Below are 23,801 nucleotides of genomic sequence, written 5' to 3' on the forward strand. Positions count from 1 at the left end.
GTCTTTTTACAAAAAAATACATGCACTTTCAACATTAAAAAATAATAAAAGTGAGTATGAATAACAAAAGAAAGAAGTGTGAATATCAATTCCCTAATAATTTACTATCATCTTTCCATTTCCTTTTTCTTCTTGCATTAATTACCTTTTTTAGCTTCCTTTTTATTATAGAAAAAACGTCCACAGACACCCTTATCAGGGAACATAGAAAAAGGAAACAATAGTCTAGGGAAACGAAAAAAAGGAAGCTCAAAAAAAAGGAACGAAACCAAAGAAAAGAGGCGTTTTCAAAAAAAAAACCAAAGAAAAGGTGGATCAAAAAAAAAAAAAACACCAAAGAAAAGTTTTTAAAACGTTAGCGACGTCTTCTTCCAATTCGTGTGTTCAACCTAATCCGTTTCGCGACTTTGAAGCGCGAGTTCGGGCGGCGCGTTTCGCGACTTTGAAGCGCGAGTTCTGGCCGGATTCCTCTCTCCCTCTCGCGCGATTGAGGACATCAACTGCTAAACCCTAGTATCCTTCCGATGACAGGGGGCAAACGCAAGGGTAAGAAGAAGAAGAAGGGCGCTTCCTCCTCTGGATCAAGTCAAGCCGAGCCTCAAGCCATCGAACCCGAACCGCCAGTCATGGAGCAGTTGGGGGAGGAGGAAATGATGTATCGATGCTATCAAGCCAAGTCCAATTTCTATTGTGGCAATGACGCGGTTGAGAGCTCGGCAGCCCGAAAGGATTTGGAAGCCTTGTCCCAAAACAATCCAAACTCCCCTCTGCCGTGCCATATGCTCTCCGAAATTTTGGTTGAAAGTGCTGAAAAGCACAAAAGCAGGGGAGAATTCTTACTTCAACAGGCTCTACAATGGGCTCAATCTGCGTTGGATCGGACGCGCACCCGTCAGGTAAATTTCTCTGTTCAGCATGCACATGCACGCTCCAAGTTGGCCATGGTTATACGCTTAGACGACCCTAATAAAGAGCAATATTTGGAGGATGCTATGGGGGAGGGCGAGGATGTCCTCAATTTTGCCCGTCAATCCCTACAAAACGATAATCCACTCATTACATGTCTCATTGGCGATTCCATCGCTTGTTTGCGAATGCTTACAAAGGTAGAGAAAAAGAAACAGGAAGTGTCAGATGCATTAGATGCATTAGATGCATTGGATGCATTAGAGAGACTACATGCATTAGAGTCTATAAGAGGTAAGGACCTAGCAATGGTAGAGGAGGAAGTGGTAGAGGAGAAAGTGGAGGAGGAAGTTGTAGAGGAGAAAGTGGAAGAGGAAGTGGTGGATGAGAAAGTGGATGAGGAAGTGGAGGAGAAAGAGGTGAAGGAATTGAAGGAATCTATGGTATTTGAGGTAGACACACCGGTGGTAGAGGAGTGGCGGTTTGCGGTTGTCATGAAATATAAATTAACAAAAAAATGGAAGCATTATTGGATGGGTTCGACTAGTTTCGGAGAAGAATATGAAGAGCAGAGGAGTAGATTAATCAGCGTACTTCGTTTCGACACTGTCCTAGAATCGAAGGAGGCCTTTGATAACTTGAATAAGTTTAAGTATGATAAGATTGTTGATTGTTACCATTTTAGTGGTCGAGAGGTTATGCTAGAGCTTGTTCAATCAGATGTTGAATCATGGGTTGACGCTGAATACAAGTGTTCCTCGGGCGGTAGCGGTGCTTGGTGGGCTCAAATAGAGGGCAGTTTCAGGAAGATATTCAGGTAAGCTCTAAATCTTTTAATTAATTGTTTCAAATTTAGAAGCTCTATATATTTCTTATAGACAAATTTGACCTTAAATACTTTCATATTGATGGCAAATGAGACCTTATAATACAGTAAACAAAACAAGGTGCATTGCTGTAGAATCCGGCCAGAAAATATTCATCATATATATATTCATGCATTTTATGTATACTTATATCTGTGTATGTGTACCATTATATGAATAAATGTGATGTTAAACTGAACTCTTAGACCAGCGACACCCCTAAAAACTTGAGCCATCCATTGAGTTTTCTTTTCTTGTTTTCAGAAATTTGAAGTTGATCACTGTTAGATAGATAGGTTGATGTACATTGTTGGGCCTATTTCCTAACAATCTAAGCTTTTGGGATAATTGGTAACTTAACATGGTATTATAGCCGGGTACGCATTTCGTTGCCTGCATTAGAAGAAGTTGTTCTTGTTGTTTTTACTCGCACATATTGCAGTTTAAAGGCTAGATGTTTTTCCTACACCTATGTAAATTAGTAGATGATCAAGGTCAGTCACTGCAAGAATGGAGCTAGTTCTGATCATCTGAACTATAATTTCCATGGTTGTTCATTTTGTGAAATTCTCTAGGATCTTTTGCAGTTTTGCTCATGATCATCATCACCCAAAAGGACACCTGTAAATCATCTTTTCATGGCCGTGTTTTGGACTATGGTACAATATATGAATCACCCAAATAAGCCACATTGCCAAAAGCTTCATGGATGTTTAGCAGTTGCATGTGATTGATTAGTATATTCTTAAAATGCCTTCGTAATTCTATTAAAGGCCAGTTCGTGTGTGCACCACAACTATTGTTTGTAGTCTTGGAATTGATGTCTTCATTTAACTTTTAGCTTGTTTAACTGTATACTTTTATAACTAAGCCATTGAATCAATGCATTAACTGAAACAGAAACATGAAGTGGTGTATCTATCGTCGTTACAGTTTCATAGTTAAAAATTATCTAGTTAAATAACTACTTTTCAGTTGGTGATACTTGATAAAGTATGTTCTATGATTTCAATATTGTGTATGATCACTTTTATCCCCAAAATATCAACCCTTATGAAGAAAGAGAATGATCTAGAAAACAAAAAGGATAAGATTAACGAAGCATTCACCACATTCTGTTGAGAAAAAATTATGAAAGCGGACCTTGTAATGTGTTCTTTCCTTGTTAGGTGAATGATCTGTAGATTTATTCAAGTCCTTTTTTTTAATTTACTTAAATAAAATTGGGCCTTTTTTTTGTTTGAAGTTAATTTTGCATTGTTTATTATTCTCTTAAAGTTTCACAGTTTCACTTGTCCTACTCTTTATAATCATGAGTTCATGACACTTAACGTTTTGAACTTTGGAGAGAAAGATGCTGAAAGAGTGAGGGAGGATAGTTAAGAACACTAAAAAAATTTCTGTTGATTTCTGATGTGCCTACTTTGGGATATTCATTCAGTTTGGAGTCTTTAATCCCTTATAAAAAAAGAATGAGCATCAAATAGAGACAATTAGGTTAGAATCTGGTGTCCTAAATAGAATAGAAGCTTTGCAGAGGAGCTCTTTAAAAGTTTCGCAGCGTTAATATTTATTTTTTTTTTCAGGGATATACTCCTTGCACTCCAATTCCTCTTTGGGAATGGAGCATATTGCGGGGATTTAGCCAACAGTATTGCAGTTAATGGAAACTCAGCAAAGCTAACTCAAGTCAAAGTGGCTCGTCAAGGAGGTATACATCTTGTGAATCGTGTTTTATTACCCTAAACAGTATCTTTGTTAAGACTTACGATCTTAACATGATTTTTTTGTTTTTTTGGTGCAGGTTTACGAGATAGAATATGGGAAGACATTGATGACTTAAGGCATCTAATGGTAACCGTCCTTTTAAGGTGTTACGGAAATGATCCTTTTAACTTGATTAAGGATATTCATAAGAATTCTATTCTGGATTCTATTCTAGAGGAAGGGGGAGTTCCATATGCCTTAAGGCTCTTTGTATGGAATCTCAATCAACCTAGTGTTCGGTAAGTGCTTTTCAATCTTTCCTATTTTTTATGTACTAGTTTCTAGTATATCTCTAAAATTGCTTTAAAAAGAACTTTAGCAACCCTTAGTTCTATTATCTGATATCTTCAACTGAAATTCGACAAATTTTGACTTACAAAATATTACGTTTCCAAATAACAATGGACAATTGTAACTTGAGTAGCACAGTCTAGACAATCACTCGTTACAAAATGAAGGACACAATAGTCAAAGAGATGTTTTATGTAAAAGGTATTGAAACTGCATTAGAATAAAACACATATGGTATGATTGAAGAACAATATATCATTCACAGAGCTATTAGATTCCATGAAAGTGAGAAACTAACTCATACATTCATTTAAAAGATTCTGTGATTCAATAGATCACATGTGGCGTATAGCATTTAGCACAAACTTTCCTCCAAAGGATTTTGATATAAGTCCCCATTGTTCTTATTTATAATTGGATGCAAAGTTGTTTTTTTAATTGTAATGTGTTTAATATGTAATGGACATGTATCTCCAAGTGTGTCAAGCATGTCTGTTTCTTGAAAGATAAGAAATAGTTGGATGCGTTTGGACGAGTGCACGACAAGTCTTGGATGGTTGTCCGATGAGAGTCAATGTGACCTGTGTTCTAAATGCAATGTGTGGTGAGTGCTTTGGACGTGTGTGATGACTATCCTAACATTGTGTTTTTATATTCTACCAAAAAAGAAGATAAGGAAAAAGGGAGAGAAAAAAAAAAAGTATTAGAGAGAGAGAGAGAGATGGGGGAGCCAAGAGAGGGATTTGAGAGAGTGGAAGTTTGGGTTTTGGGGTATTCGATTGAGTTTCTAACTTCTAATAATTTGAAATTTATTGAGTGAGATTTCGCGGCATTTATTTGGGGTACATTACAAAATGGTATCTTTTATGATTTTGTAGACCATCCTTATCTCAGGATAATGATCTGTGGGTACATGTGATTTGTGTTGGTAAGATTGCAAGGGTGAGTTTATGCTTTATATTTTTTATATTTATATTCAGATGTACTTATCAAATATATTTATATTCAGATGTGTTTTCCATATATAGGGGTATTGTTTCTCGAGATAGCTGATGGTATGTGCAATTGCTGGGAATTTTTATGGTTTCCAAGTTACAGTTTTGGGGTTTGCTGATAATTTTCATAGAATAAATAGAATGGAAGATAAATGGAACTGGATGGTTCTTTATTCTTATTCCGTTTTTTCTTTTCTTGGAAAAGGAAAGAAAATAAAAATAAAAGCTACTGTAAGATCTTGAACCAAAAGAAAGAAAGGGAAAAAGAGAGGAGAAGGAAGAGGAAGAAAAGATGGGTTAAAGAAAATTTTCAAGTAATTTCTGTTTGTGTTCTCCTCGTAACATTATTTAGCTAAAATTATTCTTGTGCGATGATCTTATTTGGGGTTTTTTACCCAAGGGTTCGATGATCAGACTGTTAATCCACGGTTTGCGAATCCTTTCCACTTACCTCATGGGCAGAATGATCTCTGGATTTTTGGTATCATGGAGCTTTCCCCTGTTTTCGGCCTGGAAGGCTTCTTTTGCCCTTTCCCTTGTTATTCGAAATTTTGTGGCTATTGAATTTACTCTCTTCTTTTACTCTCCTGTCTTAGGGCTAAATGGGACATACTATGGCTTTTAGACGAGGCCTTCTTCTGGAGAGACGTGGAGAGATACAGTTTTATTAGAAAAATGAATGACCACAAGAGAGAGTTTGAAGCTGTACCGTTCAAAATGGCTATGGAGAACCTATTGGGCGAAAGAGATCTCACGATCTTCTTTCCCCGAGGTAGTACAGAAGATAAGGTCTATGAATTTGGATTAGAACAACAATTGCGGACAAAGAAGGAGAAGGAGAGGGCTGGTCATACTACATATGTCATATTGTACGAGGATAACATATTTCTCGGAGTAATATCCTACTCCAAGAATCTTGTTGGTCACTATAATGACCACCATCCTCGAGTATGTATCATAATTTTTCTGTGTGATTTAAAAATTTTCGTGGGTTTTGTTTGATTTGATTTAATATTTTAATTCCTCTTGTCTTAGGTGCATTTGTCCACGTATGATATTGTAGCCTTGGCTGATAGGCTTTTTCATGGAGGCTGTTCAATGATTCGGAATGCGATAGCGAATGTGGTGTTTAAAAAGCAACAGAGGTGATTATTTTTTCTTAATTACATAAGAAATGATTTTTCTTTTCTTATTTATGGATTTTTTTTTTTCCGTTTGCAGGAGATACCTTAGCTTTTATCTGAGCAAGGTACCGTACTAGACACCACAAAAAGGCCTAGCCTCAATCACTGTAAGTCTCTCATTCCCCTTTCTCAAATTAGGGGAGATAGTTAATGTAGAAATAATTGTTCATGATAGTAATCATTTCTCATGGCTCGCATATAGTTTTGTTTCTCGTTAGCAGAGTAGGATGGATAAGACTGCTTGATTTTGTGGATGTCCTAGGTTAAACCGCAAGCATATGTTCCATAGTGCTAGTACATGTTTGAGCAGATTTCTCTATGCCATTTTAGTTAGCTGCACTATTATATATTAATGGGGCCTAGTAGGACATTGTATTGGAGCATGTGTTTGAATTTGACAATGAAATGAAGAGATGAATCAAAATTATCCAATCCTAACGTGTTTTTCAGTTACAAGATATCCATCAATTACATTATATGTATTATTGTGAAATGTGTGGCCGCAAGATTCTATTCACGTCATGGAATTTTGGTCTGCTAATTATATTGTGTCTGGTAGGTTTGATAGATTATCTCTTCAAAACATGCTGCCCTCATTTATCTTTTTAAATGTGTTACTTGGGATATGTGGTGTTGTCTTCTTGTCAATTACCCTCAATCTGAGATATAGTTTATTGGTAGAATAGTGTCAGATTTGATGCTGCTCCTTCTGATAAGTTTTAAAGTATAAGAATTTCTGCTTTTGCTGTCCCTCAGCCATTGCCTCATTGGCTTTGGATGAGTCCGAATGTAGTCCCCCACACCAAACACATCCCAGAATTTGACTCCCCTAATCCCCTTCCCCTCACCTTCAAGTGTAGCTGCCTCCAAAACTCCTCTCATCCCTTCCTAATCCGCCCCACCCTGTATGGCAACTTCCAAAAGATGTAGGGCGTGTTGACTTTTGATACTTCTTTTACCGGATTTCATAGTCAGTGTTGACTTTTGATCAGTATAATCAGTTTTGATATCATGTAAGGCGTCAGTAGTAATCCAATATCGATTATCAAGATCAGGTTATTATAAGTTTCTATTAATGGACCAAACTTGTCCTAAATTTTCAATATTTGCTTGTCCATCAGTCCATGCTAACGAAGGTTGAGCAAGTACTTAAGTTGCCAAATGCTACAGCTTAAGTTGTCAATTACCCTCAATCTGAGATATAGTTTACAGGTAGAATAGTGTCCGATTTGATGCTGCTTCTTCTGATAAGTTTTAAAGTATAAGAATTTTTGCTTTTGCAGTCCCTCAGCCATTGCCTCATTGCCGTTGGATGAGTCCGAATGTAGTCCCCCACACCAAACACATCCCAGAATTTGACTCCCCTAATCCCTTCCCCCGCCTTCAAGTGTAGCTGCCTCCAAAACTCCTCTCATCCCTTCCCAATCTGCCCCACCCTGTTTGGCATTACCACTTCCAAAACATGTAGGGCGTCTTGACTTTTGATAATTCTTTTACCGGATTTCATCGTCAGTGTTGATCAGTATAATCAATTTTGATATCATGTTAGGCGTCAGTAGTAATCAATATCGATTATCAAGATCAGGTTATTATAAGTTTCCATTAATGGACCAAACTTGTCCTAAATTTTCAATGTTTGCTTGTCAACGAAGGTTGAGTAAGTACTTAAGTTGCCAAATGCTACAAATTGCAGCAGGGGCAATTGTTATGTTGAGTCTGTTGCGTGTGAAGTGACTTGTAGGGCTGAAGCTGCTATCCTTCTCTTTTGCTTTTGGGTAATATTAGGATTTAGTTTACCATTCCGGGCAATAAATGGTCATTGTCTAACACTAATAATAGGGAGATATACATGACTTTGTAACAAATTAACGTGTTTATGTGATGATTTAAATATTTTCAGAAGGATCTTTAGTTTCATATTAGTTTTATGAGAAATGATAATGCCAAAACTGTTTTTGTTGGTGCCAAAACCATTTTTGTTGGTGCCAAATCTCTAGTGCACAAAAGGCTTGTACCACTTTTATGCACTGGAGTTTTGGCACCAACAAAAACAGTTTTGGCATTATCATTTACCTAGTTTTATTGCTAACAGCAACCCATCTTTTAATTTTCTTGATCATTACAGGTGAGCTATAAAAAGAGTTCTTCCCATCTTACTAGAAAGGTAAAGGATCTGACATTTAATTCATATTGACAAATTTAACATTCTTTGACTGTGGTACTCGTTGCATGGTCTTAGCATTCTTTGACTGTGGTACTCGTTGCATGGTCATTACAGGTAGAGGTTAAGAAGTTTTTTGTTTTTTGGGACTTGTGGAGATGGGGGAGACTCCAAGATGTTATCAAAGAAAATGTGGGCAATCAAGCTGCGGGAGACTCCAAGATGTTACAGAAGAGAGAGAGAGAGACACCCGATACTCCTAAAAACTTGATAGAACTAGTTTATATTTAGCATGTATGGTCTGGGTACTGTTTCTGAAAGCTAGCACTACTTATGAACTTTTGCTTGGCTGTGATATTCTTGGCTGTTATTTGAGTACCTGTGCTTTTCATGCTGGTCACTTCTCATCAACTGTGATATTATCTTGCTTTTTCTTTCCTATGCAGTTCTTTTGTTCTTTTTTCTCTATAAATTTTCACTTGTTCTCTTGTCCAGATTTCCAGGCAATCCCCTTGTCTCTGTATTTTTCCCCCTTTTAATTCAGTAGTTCTCCTTTCTTCTCCCTTTTAAACTGAGTGTATAAGAAGTCGATCGTTAATCATTGTGTTTATACGTAGATGGGAGTCATGGGACGAGCCTTGTAAGTGATTGATTGCAATCAGCTTTGGGGTAAGCTATCTATGAGTATAATGAGTTTCTAATGCATTTCCTACAAAGGAACATCAAAGCATAGCATTTCTTTAGGCACATGCATAATCACAACCCATACTCCATTTTTTTCCCTTGTGAGGTTTTCATGTTATCTTTCCCAACGATACTTGCCAATTATAAGCCCAATACTCTATTTGAATTTATGCGGCTCACAAAAACAAAAAACAAAAAACAAAAAAAGTTTTAGGAATGGGAAAAAGGGGTTAATTTCTGGTTAAGTGGTTTTTAAAAATTCGCACAATAAGTGAAACATGTATTGGAGGACTGTTTCAAGAAAGAATTTTTTCACCACTGTTACTGCATCACAAGGATCTTTGTGCCAATATTGTGTACATAAGCTTATCTGTAGTCTAGAGGCCATACCTGATTTGCCACTGTATGCAAACCCCTGGTTTTATTCTTCTTGTTTTGCGCTTAAACTCTTTCAAAGATCTTGCAAAACATGACAGTATGAGATTGGGGGTTTAGAAAATTAGGGTTGAGAAAAATCTTAAACCGTCAATAGCAAACTGGGTAAGTCTACGTGGTACCTAGCACTCCACCCAAGCCGTCCAAACGTGTTTTGAATGACCTAGATCCGAGCAGAGGGAAAGAGGAGAGAAGTGCTCAGCTGAGTAAAAGAGAAAGTGCTCGGATCTGTGCCGTCCAAAATACATTTGGACGGCTTGGATGGGCGCTAAGTATCGCCACATGGTACCCAATGTGGGTATGGTTCACGTGGTACCCAGCAGCCCATGTGAACCATCCAAACGTGTTTTGCACCGCCACGTGATAACCAATTTGCACCCAAAAACTTCTCTCAATTTTCAGCCTCTATGACTAATGTCATGCATGGAAAAACTTAACCCGAATGAAATTCACTAAGGGTGAGCATGGTCCGAATTAGTTCAGCTTTATAGTAAACCAAGAACCAAACCAATAGCTACGGATTGGAAATTTGGAAAACTAAACCAATCCATAGAATGCATAGAACCAAACCAATCCAAACCATAAAATAACGGTTCGGTTTCGGTTTGAACCACGGTTCGCCTAAAAATGGGATATCCATCTTCATAAACTATTTAAATTAATACTGAGAGACATATTAAATCGGTCATTATTAGTATAAAAACCAATTCTTTTCATATTGCATATTAAATCAGAGTGCATATTATTGACCGGAGAAAAAGAAGAAGATATGGATGCAATTTCCCAATTTATGTTTATTATGTTAGGTTTACATAGAATAGGAAAATAGTTTTCAACATAAAAATTTAGAGTATTAGATTAGGAAATTAATTGACTATGACCTCCCTCTTTTTCTTTTTCAGACTAGTTTTATTTGGTGTATCTAAATCGTGTGTGTACACAATTCTTTTCAAGTCCACACCGCTTACGGTCCACACCGTCCGGACCTCCCATTTCCCGATCGATTTGCGGTGATCCGAGCCGCTCAATGTGATCAGAACTTGATTTTAAAGGTATCCGCGAGAAATCAACAAAAAATAATAATCGGGAAGGGCTTGATCTGAGCAGTTTTTTACTGAATAAAAAACTGTTCGGATCAAGCCCTTCCCGATCATTTTTTTGCTGATTTCTAAAGAGTAAACTTAAAATCATGTTTTAATCACATTGAGCGGCTCATATCATCAAAATTTGATCGGAAAATGGGAGGTCCGGAGGTCCGGACTGTAAGGCGTCGATGTGGGCACGCTTGCCCTCGGAAAATTTTTATTATGAGAAATTGGGGTGCAGCCCTCTTTGAAAAGCGTGGCAAAACGCCTCGATTCAGAGTCGCCACTCGGGTTTTAGCGGTATGCACCCAAGGAACCGAACTCGAAAATATTTGTTACGTTTGCTTGATTTTTGAAAAAGGCGTAGACTGGTCCGTCATCACCTTCGATATCTGAGGTTCGGGAGCCAGGTTACGAGAAGGGAAGGGTTTTATGCCACCCCCTCTCGCCCAATCCGGAGATCGGTCTCTACTCGGGCATTTTTGTAAAACTTTTGCATTTTCTCTCATTAATCATTTTTCAGCTAATTAGGGCGGGGAACAGTTAATGGGGGTTTTAAACTGTAACAAGTTGCAGTTATATGACAAAATGTTTGTGGATGATAATTGAAATAGTATAGATTGAAAACAGACTTCTGTGAGCGTTTTAAATAGACTGGATAACACTGATCCGAAATGACATGCGCAAAAAGAAGTTTGCGTGCACTGGCTAAACCACTGCATGCAGGCTTCATCTGCGCACGCCAAGTATAAACTGGCGTACTCCAGTAAGCCTAAACCCACAGCTCTTATTTTCAACCCTCTGGGCTCTGGAAAGGACCAGTGCACACCCAGGACAAACCACGCAGTTCATAGAGCAGAATATATACAGTTACAAACAGATAGAATGGCTTCCAGCCACGAAGGATGACAGAATACCCCAAAAACAGTGTGGGGACATAAAAGAGGCCAAGACTAAGCTAAGATGCAAGGGCCAGCCACTGGATCTTGGCATAACTGTCGTACGCCAGTCAAAGGAGCCCGTACGCCAGTTATTTTCCTTACCCAGTGCTTGGCTTTGCATCATCTGGGTTTTGGAACATGACCAGAGAAACCCCAGGAGCCTTTCAAAGCAGATAAAAGCAAATATTGAACGCTACATCTAAACAGTTCTAGGATACGGAAAACTGTAAAACTAGTTATTAGCATGCTAAGGTGATGACAGAAATATAAGCAAGTAAAAAGCGATGATCAATGATTCCCGCGCCAGTAGTGCACATACTGCCATGACCGGCGTACAGCATGATGGTACTGGCGTGCGCCATTATTCATCTCACACGATTGTTATATTTTACCAGTTTAAGGCCAGGACTAGTATTGACTACTAGCCTGGACCTTACTGGTTCCCCTCAGGGGTCGAAAACAAAAAGAATCATAAAGGTGGTATACCTTTGGTTGGGATGAATGGATGGCTTGAGCTTTGGTTTGAAGAGGTAGAGATTGGATGATGACAATGTGGGGTGTATATCAGTGGAGTGTGTGACTGAAAAACTCCTTTCCTTGCTCTTTCAATGGGGGAGAAGAGACAGAGGGAGGAAAAAGGGCTTTGGGCTCTTTTATGTGGTTAACCCCTTTGCAAATGAATGCAAGGGGGGTATTTATAGAGGAGAGAGAGACTGAGATCAGTTGAGTTAAGGCTGGTTTGGCTGGTTGGGTTAAGAGAGGGAGCCTCTCATGCATTAAATGCATGGGACTTGGCTTGATGGAGGGTGTAGGAGAGAGAGGGAACGTCCCTGCCGAGTGTAACCATCAGGGGGACTGTAGCCCACGTCAGGGTGGCACAAAAGTCTCGTCCATGTGGCTGAGTAAAGTTGATTTGACTGGGCTTGACTGGCGTGCGCCAGATACATACCTGCGTGCGCCAGTGATAACTGAGTCAACGGCCGATGACCGACACGTGGCAGTTCACTGGCGTACGTCAGCACAGTACTGGCATAAGCCAGTTTAGGTTTTGCTGGGGCCGTTTGGTTCTAGTTTGAAATGGGTTTGAATGAGGTTTCGGAACGCTCAAAGCTCAAACACACCATCGTCCTCAGACTGTTCTTGATCATAATCATCATTGGGGAAATAAAAGACCGTAAAATAGCGTTACCTGAATGGTCCAGAATGGGGTGTCTACAGTCGAGACCTGAAAAGAACTGATATACAATTCTTTTTTGTATGTATATATATATATATATATATATATATATATATATATATATATATATATAAACACACACACACATTCATACATATACACATACACATACGTATACATACATGCATACGGTTCAGATCGGATTGGAACCCAAACCGTTAGCATAAATCCACATACCAAACCATTCAACACGGTTTATAATTTTTTGAAACCGGAGCCAAACTAAACTTCTAAAAAACTGAACCAAACGATGCGGTTTGAATTGGTTTGGACCAAATTCACGGATCGACAGTTTTTTTCTCACCCCTAAAATTCACACAAGCTGAAGAAAATTTTGCATGAAAAAACATGAAAGATTGGAGTAACATTTTACTTAAGAGGAATTTGACTTATAAAAACCGGAGGTACCTTTTGCTTAGGGGACAGGCTTCTACCTCAAAAGCGTGAAGGAAGAAGATAGCTTCTCATGAAATTGACAAAATAGAATGCTTTGCATTCAAGAATCAATGGCTATCCGATAAAATAGAATGCTTTGAAATTGTGTCAATTTGGTTCTTGAATGTTTTATTTTTTGTCAATTCCATCCCTAAACATGGCAAAACTTTGTTTGGATTGCCTGAATCTGGAGTAGAAACTAGAAACGTGACATATGGAAATTATATGATGTAGCGATTAAACAATACCCTACAACTAGATCAATAAAAATGCGGATAAAAAAAAAAGATCAATAAAAAGAAAAGAAAAAACTTACAACGTTTAGGGGATAAGTTAACTTATAGATTTTGGGGGTCGACATGCACAAAATGCATACCTAATGGTCCATGGGTATATTACATGATTCCGTTTCGGTTTAAGTCATCGATCAATTGGACTTGAAAATAATAATTTCAAATTTCAACATTGGAACATTCTTTTACAGTAAATGTTAGAGAGGGTTCGCCGCTCAAATCCAGGTATACGAGTGGAATAATTCGTTGCTACTCAATTTGCGCCAATGTGCCGTTATCCCATTGCTCGATTTTGATATTGAAATCAACAAATTGAATTTTTGGAATCACATTACACGAAGGCATACTTGCTTGTGGACGGTAAGATTTGCTTGAGGAAAGTAAGAAAGAATTACACCAGTGACCAGTCCCCACTGAAACCGGTCATCCTTTTCACATTCACTCCGATTAATAGTAATAATAAATAAAAAGTAGGGAGTATAAAAAGGTACGTTAAACTTTAGCCCAACAAAGAAAAAAAATTTGATGTTCTCTTTGTTCTAAAAAACACGTCGAGTCCAGACTCATCCTGCGCTCAACCTGTATTATTAGTCACCTCGACTCCTTGCTATTACGATACATCAGCATAGAAGAAGGCCTCGAATTGTCCCCCCCAAAATCACACAAATTGCATTGATTTACACGGGAATTTCGATGAAGGATGCATGCACAGAACGACGCCAAATTAACTTGAGAATAAATTTTGAAGAGGAAGGCAGTGCCCGTCTTTCAACCCCAGCCCCAGGTAGGGGTTCAAAACTTCAAATATAAAGTGAAAAGCACGTAACGCGCACACATCAAAATCCCAAACCATCAATTGGAAAACATTAACGATTGTTCTTTTTATTCAAGATGGATTTCGTTGCAGTACCCTAATATCTCCCACATCCAAGTTGCACAAAGCTAACAGTTGGCTCGGTTGGTTTATGAAGGGAACCGCGATGCACAAGCTTATTCTTGCACACCAATGATACCTGCACGCAAGTAAATCAATTATTAGAAAGTGATCCATAATTAAGGAGGGGAAATAGCAGGCATGGACATTACGGAAATTGCGAGTGTTTATCCTCTGAAGCATTAACATGACGAAGAAAGCGGGAGAAATTGCAGATATGAACATTAGGGAAACTGCGGGTGTTTATTCCTCTGAAGCATTAACATGAAAGCTATCCATCCTATAAAAAGTTGCTTCAAAAATTATGATATTCAAAAAAGTTGCGTAGATTCAGTTTCAATTGCATTACACATCTCTAGGTAAGTTAAATATTGGAACGTTCAAATAGAAAATTAGGCGGGAACCCATATGGGGGAACTAGCTGACTAAGACAATGAGAGTCCGTAAGGACTAAGGACTACACAGACCATAAAAATGATAAGACAATGGAAACTCTGAGCTGGACCACGCTTTTTAGGAATCCTGCAATGAAAAGAAAAATACATAGGCCTAATTCTTCAAAAGATTTTATAACTTCTTCTCAACACTCTAACTGAGTCCAAACCAACAAGAGCGTTCAAGCACACATATCGGAAACAAGGGACAGAGTCACATAATAGATTCATTTTAAATCGCTCTTTATGATATGAACTTGCAAATTATTTCACTATGGATGATGCTTGAAATGTCTGCCCTTTCCCAACACACAACACGCACATAAACGAAAGAAAAAAACTAATTCGCCTACCACAGGCAATGCTCGCGCCAACACTGCCAGTGTTGCTTAGCCCATGCCCACCTGAAAGAAAGGCAATGGCAAACCCATCATAAGATGGAACTAGAAGCACAACAGTAAAGAATACAAGTACAATGCAAATATTAGAGAGAATCTGAAACAACATGACATACAGTGGCTATTACTAATATATATATATATATATATATATATATATATATATATATATATATATATATATATATATATATATATATATATATATATATATATATATATATATATATAGCGTTAAACAAGGCTACTGCTGTCAACAATGCTACTGAAGTAGTTAGTACCCCAAAGATGCAGAACCTCAAATAGTAATTTATTCTCTGTCAATATCAATATACATAAAACTGCTACGCAAATCAGATCACAGTAAATTATCCGATGTGAAGTTATTCCTTGTAGGGAAAGAAGAAAAGATGAAGAATCTTCAAGCATAAGAAATAACATCGCCACTCCAGCAACCACATGGACATAAGAAAATACATACTAGAACAGTAAAAAAACTACTTCGGCTAAGAACTCCAACTAATAAGTAGATACAGCATATGAAAGTTGAAAAATCAGATCTAGATCTTTCTCATTTCCTTTTCCTTTTCCTTACTCCAACCAATCTCCTAGCTAGTTACGTAGGAAATGCCAAGTGGCCATCCTACTCAAACTTAACCAATGAACTGCTACAAACAAACGGGAATCAAGGGCGGAGGCATTGCGGGCAAGGGGGGTCAACTGACCCCACTGAGCTGGAAATTACCTCTAGAGTAGGTATTTTTTTATTTTTTTATTTTACAATTTTGACCCTACAAATGGTTGATAATTGTCCCAAAGCCCCATTCTCATATTACAAACCTTGCCCTTTTCCTTTAGTATGCCGATATCTATCCCCTCTTCCTCTCAAGGTTAGAGGGAAGTGTTATCAAGCGGGGTCAATTGATCCGACAATTTTCCAAAGTATTGGATACTCATTTTGAAAATTTTTCCCTATGAAAACTGTAATAATTCCCCAGGCACGCTAAACAAGTTATAAAATTGCCCTAAACATTCCGTCCAAGTAAAAGAAAACTATTTAACAATGAAAACTGCAAAGAATTGGTTTTACAATTGAATGAGAACCAATGAATAAACGATAGCATACTTGATACTTGTGCTTATTGAAAAATAAATCTTTAATGCTGTACAAAATTAGTCTATCTGTCATGACGGCTTTTGTAAATCATATTCATAATATATCGATTAACATTTACGATGTAGTGTTTATCATCACAAAGAATAACTTATTTCGCTGTTAAATAGAAACAAATGATGACCCCACTGACTAAGATTTCTGGCTCCGCCAGGATGAGCAGCAGCACAGCATTCAAAGACCTTGATTACAAGATGACCTGGATTTAGAACTTAGCAGAGGGCATAATAAGGAATTTAGGATACATTTGGCAGAGGGGAAAAAAAGGTAGAAACCATGAGGACACAAAATTTTACTAATTAAAACCAAATCCAACACAGAAAATATGCACATAAGAGCAGTTCAACAATGTATATCCTCTCAGAAGTTGACTCATCCATACTATTTAAGACTCTTAGTCAAGCCTTTCGCAATCTCCATACCTTCCTGCCGTTCACTCACACGTACAAAGTCAGAACTGAACGAGAGTCCTTCGATTTAAGTAGAATACCCGAAAGAATGACTTCAGATTTAATTCAACTCCAAATTAAGTTTTCTAGGCTGAGACCAGTAAGCAACAATCAAACAATCAACCAGAGAGGATTTACATGGGACACACAAGCTCAAGAAAAACACAGAATGCAAACAATTCACAAGTAAACATCACGTATAAAACTTCCACAACAGTCCAAACAGACATTACACCCACCAAAAACCCATGAGCAGTTTCTTAATGGTCGGTCTACAACCTATCAGTTCAGATCTCTTCATGCACCATTCATAAGAGTCAATACTTACCAAAGCGTTCAACAACACCAAGCCTTGAATAACTTGAGTATGCCTAGATGTAAATGAATATAGCTAACCCAAGAAATAAATCAACACCTCCTACTAAACAAGGCTTCAATAATCAATATTAAAGGTTAGTTTTGGCTCCAAAATCAATTCCATATAGCAATTAGGCAGATTGCCCAGTTGGTAATGGTATTTCGGTCACAGAAATGAAATCAGTCTTAATGGGGCCTGCTCTGATTCGATCATTGCTCTTGTTGGTTTTGCTCCTGACTAACCTTTTCACATTATTGGTGTACCCAATAGATGGTCCCCTTCCAGTGACTAGTGTGCCTCTGAGCCTTTGGATATCTCATAATAGTGGAGCCTAATTCTTCCACATAATGCAATCAACTTATGATTGACTCACTAAGTGTGCCTACCCTGGTTTCATCTGAAGGGGGTTGCCCCGTTTCAAGGGACTAGAGAGCAAGGCACGGGGATAATTGTATGTCATTCATTTTTATAAACCAAAGGGAATATAAAAAAATAGCAACATTATATAGTTGAACCGAAGAGATATATTGCGCGCGTGCTTATGTTCCGAGTGTGTGCGTGCAAGAGCCAAATAGAGGGGCATCGGTAAAGCATGCAGTAGTGAGAGCACATTCCTGTTTTTGTTAATCAAATTGGTAAGCAAGCAAGGAAAGGCTAAAGCCCTTTACATAGGGGGCGTGTTATTTCAGATTTTTTGAGTTATCTGCGCAAACCCCTCATGAAGTGTCTAACTTGGGACCCGCGTGCACAAGTTGTGTCCCTGAAAGATAAATAAAGTTAATGGTGTGTCTCATTTGTATGCAATGCGTCCGTGTCTCATAGGTGTCCACTAGGGATATTGGGACCACGTAGGCATGTCGGTGCTTCAGAGCTTTTGGCGTTTCCCTCCCAAAATGGGTTTTCCTTTCGTCTGCCACTGCAAACAGTTTGCATCAGATGTAGAGACAGCCTTTGTCCAACACAATAAAAAAACAAAGCAACTCTCATTAATTCATTTATATGGGCACTGGGCAGCAACTAGGGGTGCAAACGAGCCAAGCTTTGGAGTTTTCAAGCTCGGCTAGTTTGCTAAATGAGTTTTAAATTCAAGCTCGAGCTCGAGCTCGGCTCGCTTACAAACGAGCCAAGCTTAGTTCCTTTACTAAACGAGCCAAACCGAGCCTATACAAACGAGTAGAGTATTGAGTTTGGCTCATTTACTAAACGAGCCTAAAACTCCAGCTTAAGCATGGCTTGTTTAGCAAACAAGCCTCCGAGCTGAGCCGAAAGTCGCTCGCAAGCAGCTTGGTTTGTTTGCAGCCATAGCAGCCTTCCCTTGATCTCTTTTCTTGCACCTTTCATATTCCTTAGATTCATTTCTTTGAACGTTCGTTATTTATACTTTCTGCATTTTATTGGGACTTCCTTTTTTGCACCTCATCAAATTTTGTTTCATCCTAAAATCACAGGTTTTACATTCAGTTAACCAAAGAGTGCAGAGAGGATATATCTCCAATCATATAACTTTTGTCCAACAAAAGTCATATGCCAATGCTACAAAAGAGTCGCCTATTCAACACAACTCTAAGCGTCAATGTGGTAAAACCATAGGTCTTGCAAGTGATCATTCAGCTTTGCAATCCAAGCCGAAGCCGAGGGATCGGTATTGGATCGGGCTCCGCTTTGGCCGCGGTCGATGATCATTCCGCTTTGGATAATGGACTCGGGTGCATCCAACCATATTTCTGGAATACATGCAAGTCAACCCTCCCCTAAAACTTATTCTGGAAACAAACATATTCTTACAGCAAATAGTGACAAGATGGATGGAAATCATTGGGACAAACAATCTATCCATGTTCGAGGAAATCATTCGTCTTTTCGTTTACCAGATGTTTTTTTGGTTCCTATGCTTACAACGAATATCAGGATGGTTGTCTTATCCAGGACCCCGTCACAATAGGGCAATGAAAGGGAAGGACCATAGGATTGGTCGATAGTTCACTTAGGAGTTTGAGAGGCCAAATGGTGGAACTTGCCTGTTCACTCATTCTGATTATGATGTTTCTGCTACCAATAAAATTTGGCATATGTAGCATCGTAGGCTTGGGACTCCTAATGCCAAAAAGTTGGATACTTTGTTTTGTTCTGGTTTCTTGAAATACAAAATTTCTTCCTTGAGTAGCGTTAATAAATCTAGCATTAGTTGATCCTTGAGTTAAAGCGTACATGTGCCTTTCCTATTCATTCTAATCTTAACACTTCACCTTTCGATTTGATTCATAGTGATGTATGGGGTCCGGCTACTGTTCTTTCCAGATTGGGGTACAGATGCCTTTTTTGTTTATTGATGATTGCACGTTTTATACTTGGGTTTATTTCATGTGTCCTAAATCTGAAGGGTTTTCCAATTTCAAAACTTGTTTATCTGCGTGTCGGACGCAATTATCGGGCGACAAATCAAAAGATAAAAATTATGTGCTCGGATTCAGAACATTTTAACTGAAATCCAAAAAATTTTGAAATCTGAGAGGATACAATTGCAAAAGACAAGTCCCGATACCCCTGAACAAAATGGCATTTCTGAGAGAAAGAATAGTTACATTCTAGAAGTTCAAGGACCTTGATATCAGATTCAAATATACCTTCCACGTTGTGGGTTGAAGCTGTGTCAACTTCAGTTTATCTTATTAATCGTCATCCCTTGTCGGTCTTGAAAGATTGATCTCCATATTATTTGTTGTTTGGTCGTGCTCCTGATTATTCTCGTCAAAATGTTTTCGGGTGTGTTTGTTTTGTTCATCTTCCAACTCGCAAAAGAACAAAATTCTTTAAACAAGCTGCCATGTGTGTTTTTGTCGGATATAGTTCTGATCATAAGGGTTTTCAATGTTATGATCCTATCATTCGTCGCATGTGTGCGTCTCGTCAAGTTGTTTTCCTAGAAAGCATTTCATACTATACAATACGTATCCTCCCGGAGAAACTTGGTTGGGAATCCCTACAGCCGAGGACAGCCTACGAAGATGCAGCCAGAATAAAGAAAACAATGCTAGACAATGCTTTATACTGAAAACTTACAAATGCAATTTCATTTTTGGCCCAAAATCAGAACAACTTTCAGAAATATTAAAATTAATGTTCCAGAGGCCCAAGATACAGGCTAACACATAATACATCAAGCAAAACAGACTTGAGGATCTAGATAACCAGAGGTCTGTATAACCCAGGAGCAACAGCAAAGCCTATAAGACTAAAACAACCCACAGCACCAAGGAAGGAGCCCAAACAGCAAGCAAGAAGAGTAAGCACCAATTCATAGAGCTAGCGAATCTGTTATAGGTCCATTCTTTTTCTCATTAGCCTTCTCAACAACCAATTAAACTTGAATATTCAGAATTACATGGATGCCTCCATTATGTTTTCATTTATACGCTTCTCCTTATGCCATTAAAGTTTTAAACCATAAAAAAAAGACACCCATGGAGGGGAGACCAGATGGGCAAACCTTAAAACCACAGGCAACCAAAACACTGAACCCGCTAAGTAAGCCTGAACAGGCCAACCAAACCAGACAATGAAATTGGTGCCATAGCCTCTTATAATATGGTGAGAAACATATAGCCTAATGTATTAGACTGTGTGTGCGTAACTGATGTGCTCAAGGTCCACATGCAAGCAGTAAAGCTGCAGCCAAAAGTACTAGCCAGAGGGAAGGGTGGTTGTGAAAAAGAGCTCCACATTGCAGGGGAATCATTTTCCTCTTGTGCCTTGTATCCCACCAAGATCAATATTTCTTTTCAATTAGGAAAAGAATCATTTACAAGCAAGTTACAACAAGTCAGGAAAGCAATACCTTTTATATCTTTTACGAGAAGAATAGAAGATAGAAAATAATAGTAAGAGAAACAGAACATCCTTCAAAATAAGCCAAAAGACGAAGGGCCTCATTAGTGTGGTTCAGTGTTTTTGGTCCAGTGAAAAGCTTCAAGAAAGCAACAGTTTTTTTTTTGGAAGGGGGGGGGGGGGAGAGAACTGTAGTGGGACAATACTAATAGGTACAATTAAGTTATTGTGTGCTGCTTGCACTGTGCAAACCCAAGAAGGTGCACTAAATAAAAATTTCTAGTGAGCAAGTGCAAAGAAGGCAACATATATAAAACCGTACAGGTAAAACACAGGCAACCATAGTACTTGACTAAAATAATCTGATCCACCAAGAGATTATGAATTAAAAAGACCTATCTAAAGACAAAATAAAGACTAAAAGCAGAAATGTTCTTACTCCCCCTCATTCTTCCTTTCTTCTTCCTGTTCTTCTTGCTGCCATTCTTCTTGTCGTTGCTGCCACCGGTGCTATTCTTGTGATTGGCTGAAACGATGCTATCATCCACATGCTCTTGTGGCCCCATTGTTTGAGATGGAAAACTTTCAAATGAAAACGATGAGTATGAGTTCCGAGAGAAAGTCAAAAATAGTGAATGCAGATAAGCTATAGACATGAACCACATAATCCTAGAGAGTACAGAATGTCAGTGGCAGAGCCACGAAATTGTGTTAGGGGACCAAATTAGCCTCAACGACAACAAAATTTTGAGCCAACTCATGTATGAGATCAATTAAGGGCATTAACAAATACAAAAAAGGAAACACAAATAATCAAGGGATTAACATTTCTAATAACTTTGAGCTTGCACACCCTCTAGGTTATTGATAATGGTAAACATGCATGAGCCATATTCAACCCCACCAAGGACAGAGTTTGTATTTCTCATCCCAAATCTTAGGGCAGGGAAGGTAATTATTAGGACATAAGAAAGTTACTAGTAACGGCACTACAAGTCAAGAGTTCGGCTATACTTATAATTGACAGGGGACAAGATAACTAGGAGATAGTACATTAGTACTATACATAAAGTTTGTATCTACTACTTACACTGCGAGGCAGTCCTCCAAGGCCGAGCCATGTACGAGCACATGTGACAAAGATAGGGGACGGGCCACCAAGTCAAAATCATCATCACCACCACCCTCCTCATGTTTCTTCTCCTCCTTGGACATCTTGATTGTGGAGCAATAAACATGAAGTTCACGCTTCTTGCTGCGGAAAGGACCGAATGCGGACCAGAGCACAGCCAACTTCCCACTTCCTAGTGCGACTAAGTGCGTCGTCGGAAGCGCCAAGTCTGAATCCCCAGGGATAGGTTGGGGTATCCAATCCCAAGCCCAATCTTCACATTTAGACCCCAATGGTAATCTCACCCTCTTTGGCTCTGCGGTGTCATGAGGCCTAGAGACATCGATCCCAAACATGACCCCCGGCCTATTGTGGTCTAGATAGTACAGAATCCCGTCTAGAAATGCAGATTCCCAGTCCAGGAATGCAGGTTCCCACGTACGTAATTCAATAACATGTTCAAGATAAACCTGCCAGGAATCAGCTTCGACGTCATAACAATAGAGATGGGGCTCATCCCGAGATTGCACAACAATCCGTTTGCCACCATCGATAACTGCATGCCCATCTATTTGACCAGGCACATCTGTCGAGTCCTGTAACTCTCGCCAACCCTCCTCCATGCGGCGGGTATCTAGTACCTCAGGCTTAGGAGATGGTTGACCACCCATGACGTAGATCTTGCCGTTGACGGCGAAAGCATGAGGGCACGTTCTCGGTACATTCATGGAATGGTCTAATTTCTTCCATCCGCCGCCTGATACTACTCCTTCTTCGGGACAACAAAGGGTGGTGGTGTCGATATAAAACACATCACAACGAGGTGGGCTCAGGTTATGCACACCAAAGAAGGAACCAGGTGGTTTGGAATCCATACCGCCGAGGGCGTATAGGGTGCCGCCTACGGAGACGCAGCCGGAATAATCCCGGAGACCGGGTTCTTGTCTGAAGACTGGAGGGGAAACTTTCTCGTACGAAGCACCAAAGCCATCGAAGCAGTCGGTCATGGTCTTGATTACGTACCAGAAGAACCCAGGACCACCTTCATAATTCTCATTCCTATAAACGCGCAAGTATATGGGTACATCATCTTCGCCTGAAACGATGACTGGTGTACTACTACTGCCACTAGAGGTCGTCGTCATTTCGGCGATTTTCCGATTGATAGCTGAGATAACTATTGATGATTTGGTCGAAAGAGTAGGAGGAGAATTCTAGGGCTTGGATTGAGGATTTTGGGTGAGGGCCGATATGAAGGCGCAGTCATCTGGTTAATTTCACTTACCTCCCCTGTGGTTTCTGACAATTTAAGAATCCCGCCCTGAGGTTTCTAAAATATCGCTGGTCTCCCTTACAAGACTTTGGGACAGGCCGCCTAATGAAATTTCCACAAACTAAAAAATAAAAAACATAACATTTCATTCCCTTTTAATAAAAAACAAGACTTTGAGACAGGCCGCCTAATGAAATTTCCACAAACTAACAAATAAAAAACATAACATTTCATTCCCGTAAAAGAAAAAACAAGACTTTGGGACAGGCCACCTAATGAAATTTACGCAAACTAACAAATAAAAAACACAACATTTCATTCCCAAAATGATCCTGGGCTTGGGCTTGGGTTCCTCGTCTTACCTTTCTTTCTAACTTCCATGGTGCTTGTTTGATGCAACTACAAAAAACTCGGTTCGATAGGATTGTGGTTGAATGGCCTTGATCTTGGTTGGCTTTTCAGATTAGGTTCAATACATAGTAGCTCCAAATGTCTCCTGTAAATTTTTCTTTGAGAAATAAGTACTTAAAAAAAAGTGCTTGCAGGATTCGAACATAGCCATTTG

The 23,801-nt window shown here is 39.0% G+C and overlaps 2 protein-coding genes across 5 annotated transcripts; one reads left to right on the forward strand and one right to left on the reverse strand.

The window, feature by feature from the left end:
* Positions 1-401: 401 nt before the first annotated feature.
* LOC131336597 (uncharacterized) lies at positions 402-8,570 on the forward strand. Of its 2 annotated transcripts, none has more exons than XM_058372507.1 (9): positions 402-1,259; positions 1,326-1,723; positions 3,359-3,483; positions 3,577-3,778; positions 5,422-5,773; positions 5,861-5,970; positions 6,047-6,120; positions 8,140-8,173; positions 8,288-8,570. In XM_058372507.1, exons 1-7 carry the CDS (start codon positions 525-527, stop codon positions 6,084-6,086), a joined length of 1,962 nt encoding a protein of 653 aa, XP_058228490.1. In that variant the 5' UTR covers positions 402-524; the 3' UTR covers positions 6,087-6,120; positions 8,140-8,173; positions 8,288-8,570. The 2 variants fall into 2 exon arrangements, with proteins under 2 accessions (XP_058228490.1, XP_058228482.1); XM_058372499.1 differs by having other exon boundaries at positions 405-1,259; positions 6,047-6,116; positions 8,135-8,173.
* Positions 8,571-13,996: 5,426 nt separating this feature from the next.
* On the reverse strand, positions 13,997-23,249 carry LOC131334090 (uncharacterized). Of its 3 annotated transcripts, XM_058368966.1 has the most exons (4): positions 21,943-23,248; positions 21,292-21,434; positions 15,002-15,052; positions 13,997-14,293 (listed from the first exon to the last, which is right to left on the reverse strand). In XM_058368966.1, the coding sequence occupies exons 1-4, from the start codon at positions 23,106-23,108 to the stop codon at positions 14,271-14,273; spliced, it is 1,383 nt and encodes a 460-aa protein (XP_058224949.1). In that variant the 5' UTR covers positions 23,109-23,248; the 3' UTR covers positions 13,997-14,270. The 3 variants fall into 3 exon arrangements, 2 of the variants coding, with proteins under 2 accessions (XP_058224949.1, XP_058224956.1); XM_058368973.1 differs by lacking the exon at positions 15,002-15,052 and having other exon boundaries at positions 21,943-23,247; XR_009202050.1 differs by lacking the exons at positions 13,997-14,293; positions 15,002-15,052 and having other exon boundaries at positions 21,308-21,434; positions 21,867-23,249.
* Positions 23,250-23,801: the final 552 nt, after the last annotated feature.

This window comes from Rhododendron vialii, chromosome 1a (genome assembly GCF_030253575.1).
Source record: "Rhododendron vialii isolate Sample 1 chromosome 1a, ASM3025357v1".
Lineage (NCBI taxonomy): Eukaryota > Viridiplantae > Streptophyta > Magnoliopsida > Ericales > Ericaceae > Rhododendron > Rhododendron vialii.

Excerpts from the sequence above, each read along its gene's own strand:
- LOC131334090 (XM_058368966.1), bottom strand. The coding sequence starts at position 23,108 with ATGACGACGACCTCTAGTGGCAGTAGTAGTACACCAGTCATCGTTTCA. Across the intron at positions 21,435-21,942 it reads TTGGAGGACTGCCTCGCAGT|TTTTCCATCTCAAACAATGG; the intron begins GTAAGTAGTAGA and ends TTCATTTGAAAG. Across the intron at positions 14,294-15,001 it reads TGGCGCGAGCATTGCCTGTG|GTATCATTGGTGTGCAAGAA; the intron begins GTAGGCGAATTA and ends ACTTGCGTGCAG.
- LOC131336597 (XM_058372507.1), top strand. The coding sequence starts at position 525 with ATGACAGGGGGCAAACGCAAGGGTAAGAAGAAGAAGAAGGGCGCTTCC. Across the intron at positions 1,724-3,358 it reads AGTTTCAGGAAGATATTCAG|GGATATACTCCTTGCACTCC; the intron begins GTAAGCTCTAAA and ends TTTTTTTTTCAG. Across the intron at positions 3,779-5,421 it reads CTCAATCAACCTAGTGTTCG|GGCTAAATGGGACATACTAT; the intron begins GTAAGTGCTTTT and ends CTCCTGTCTTAG.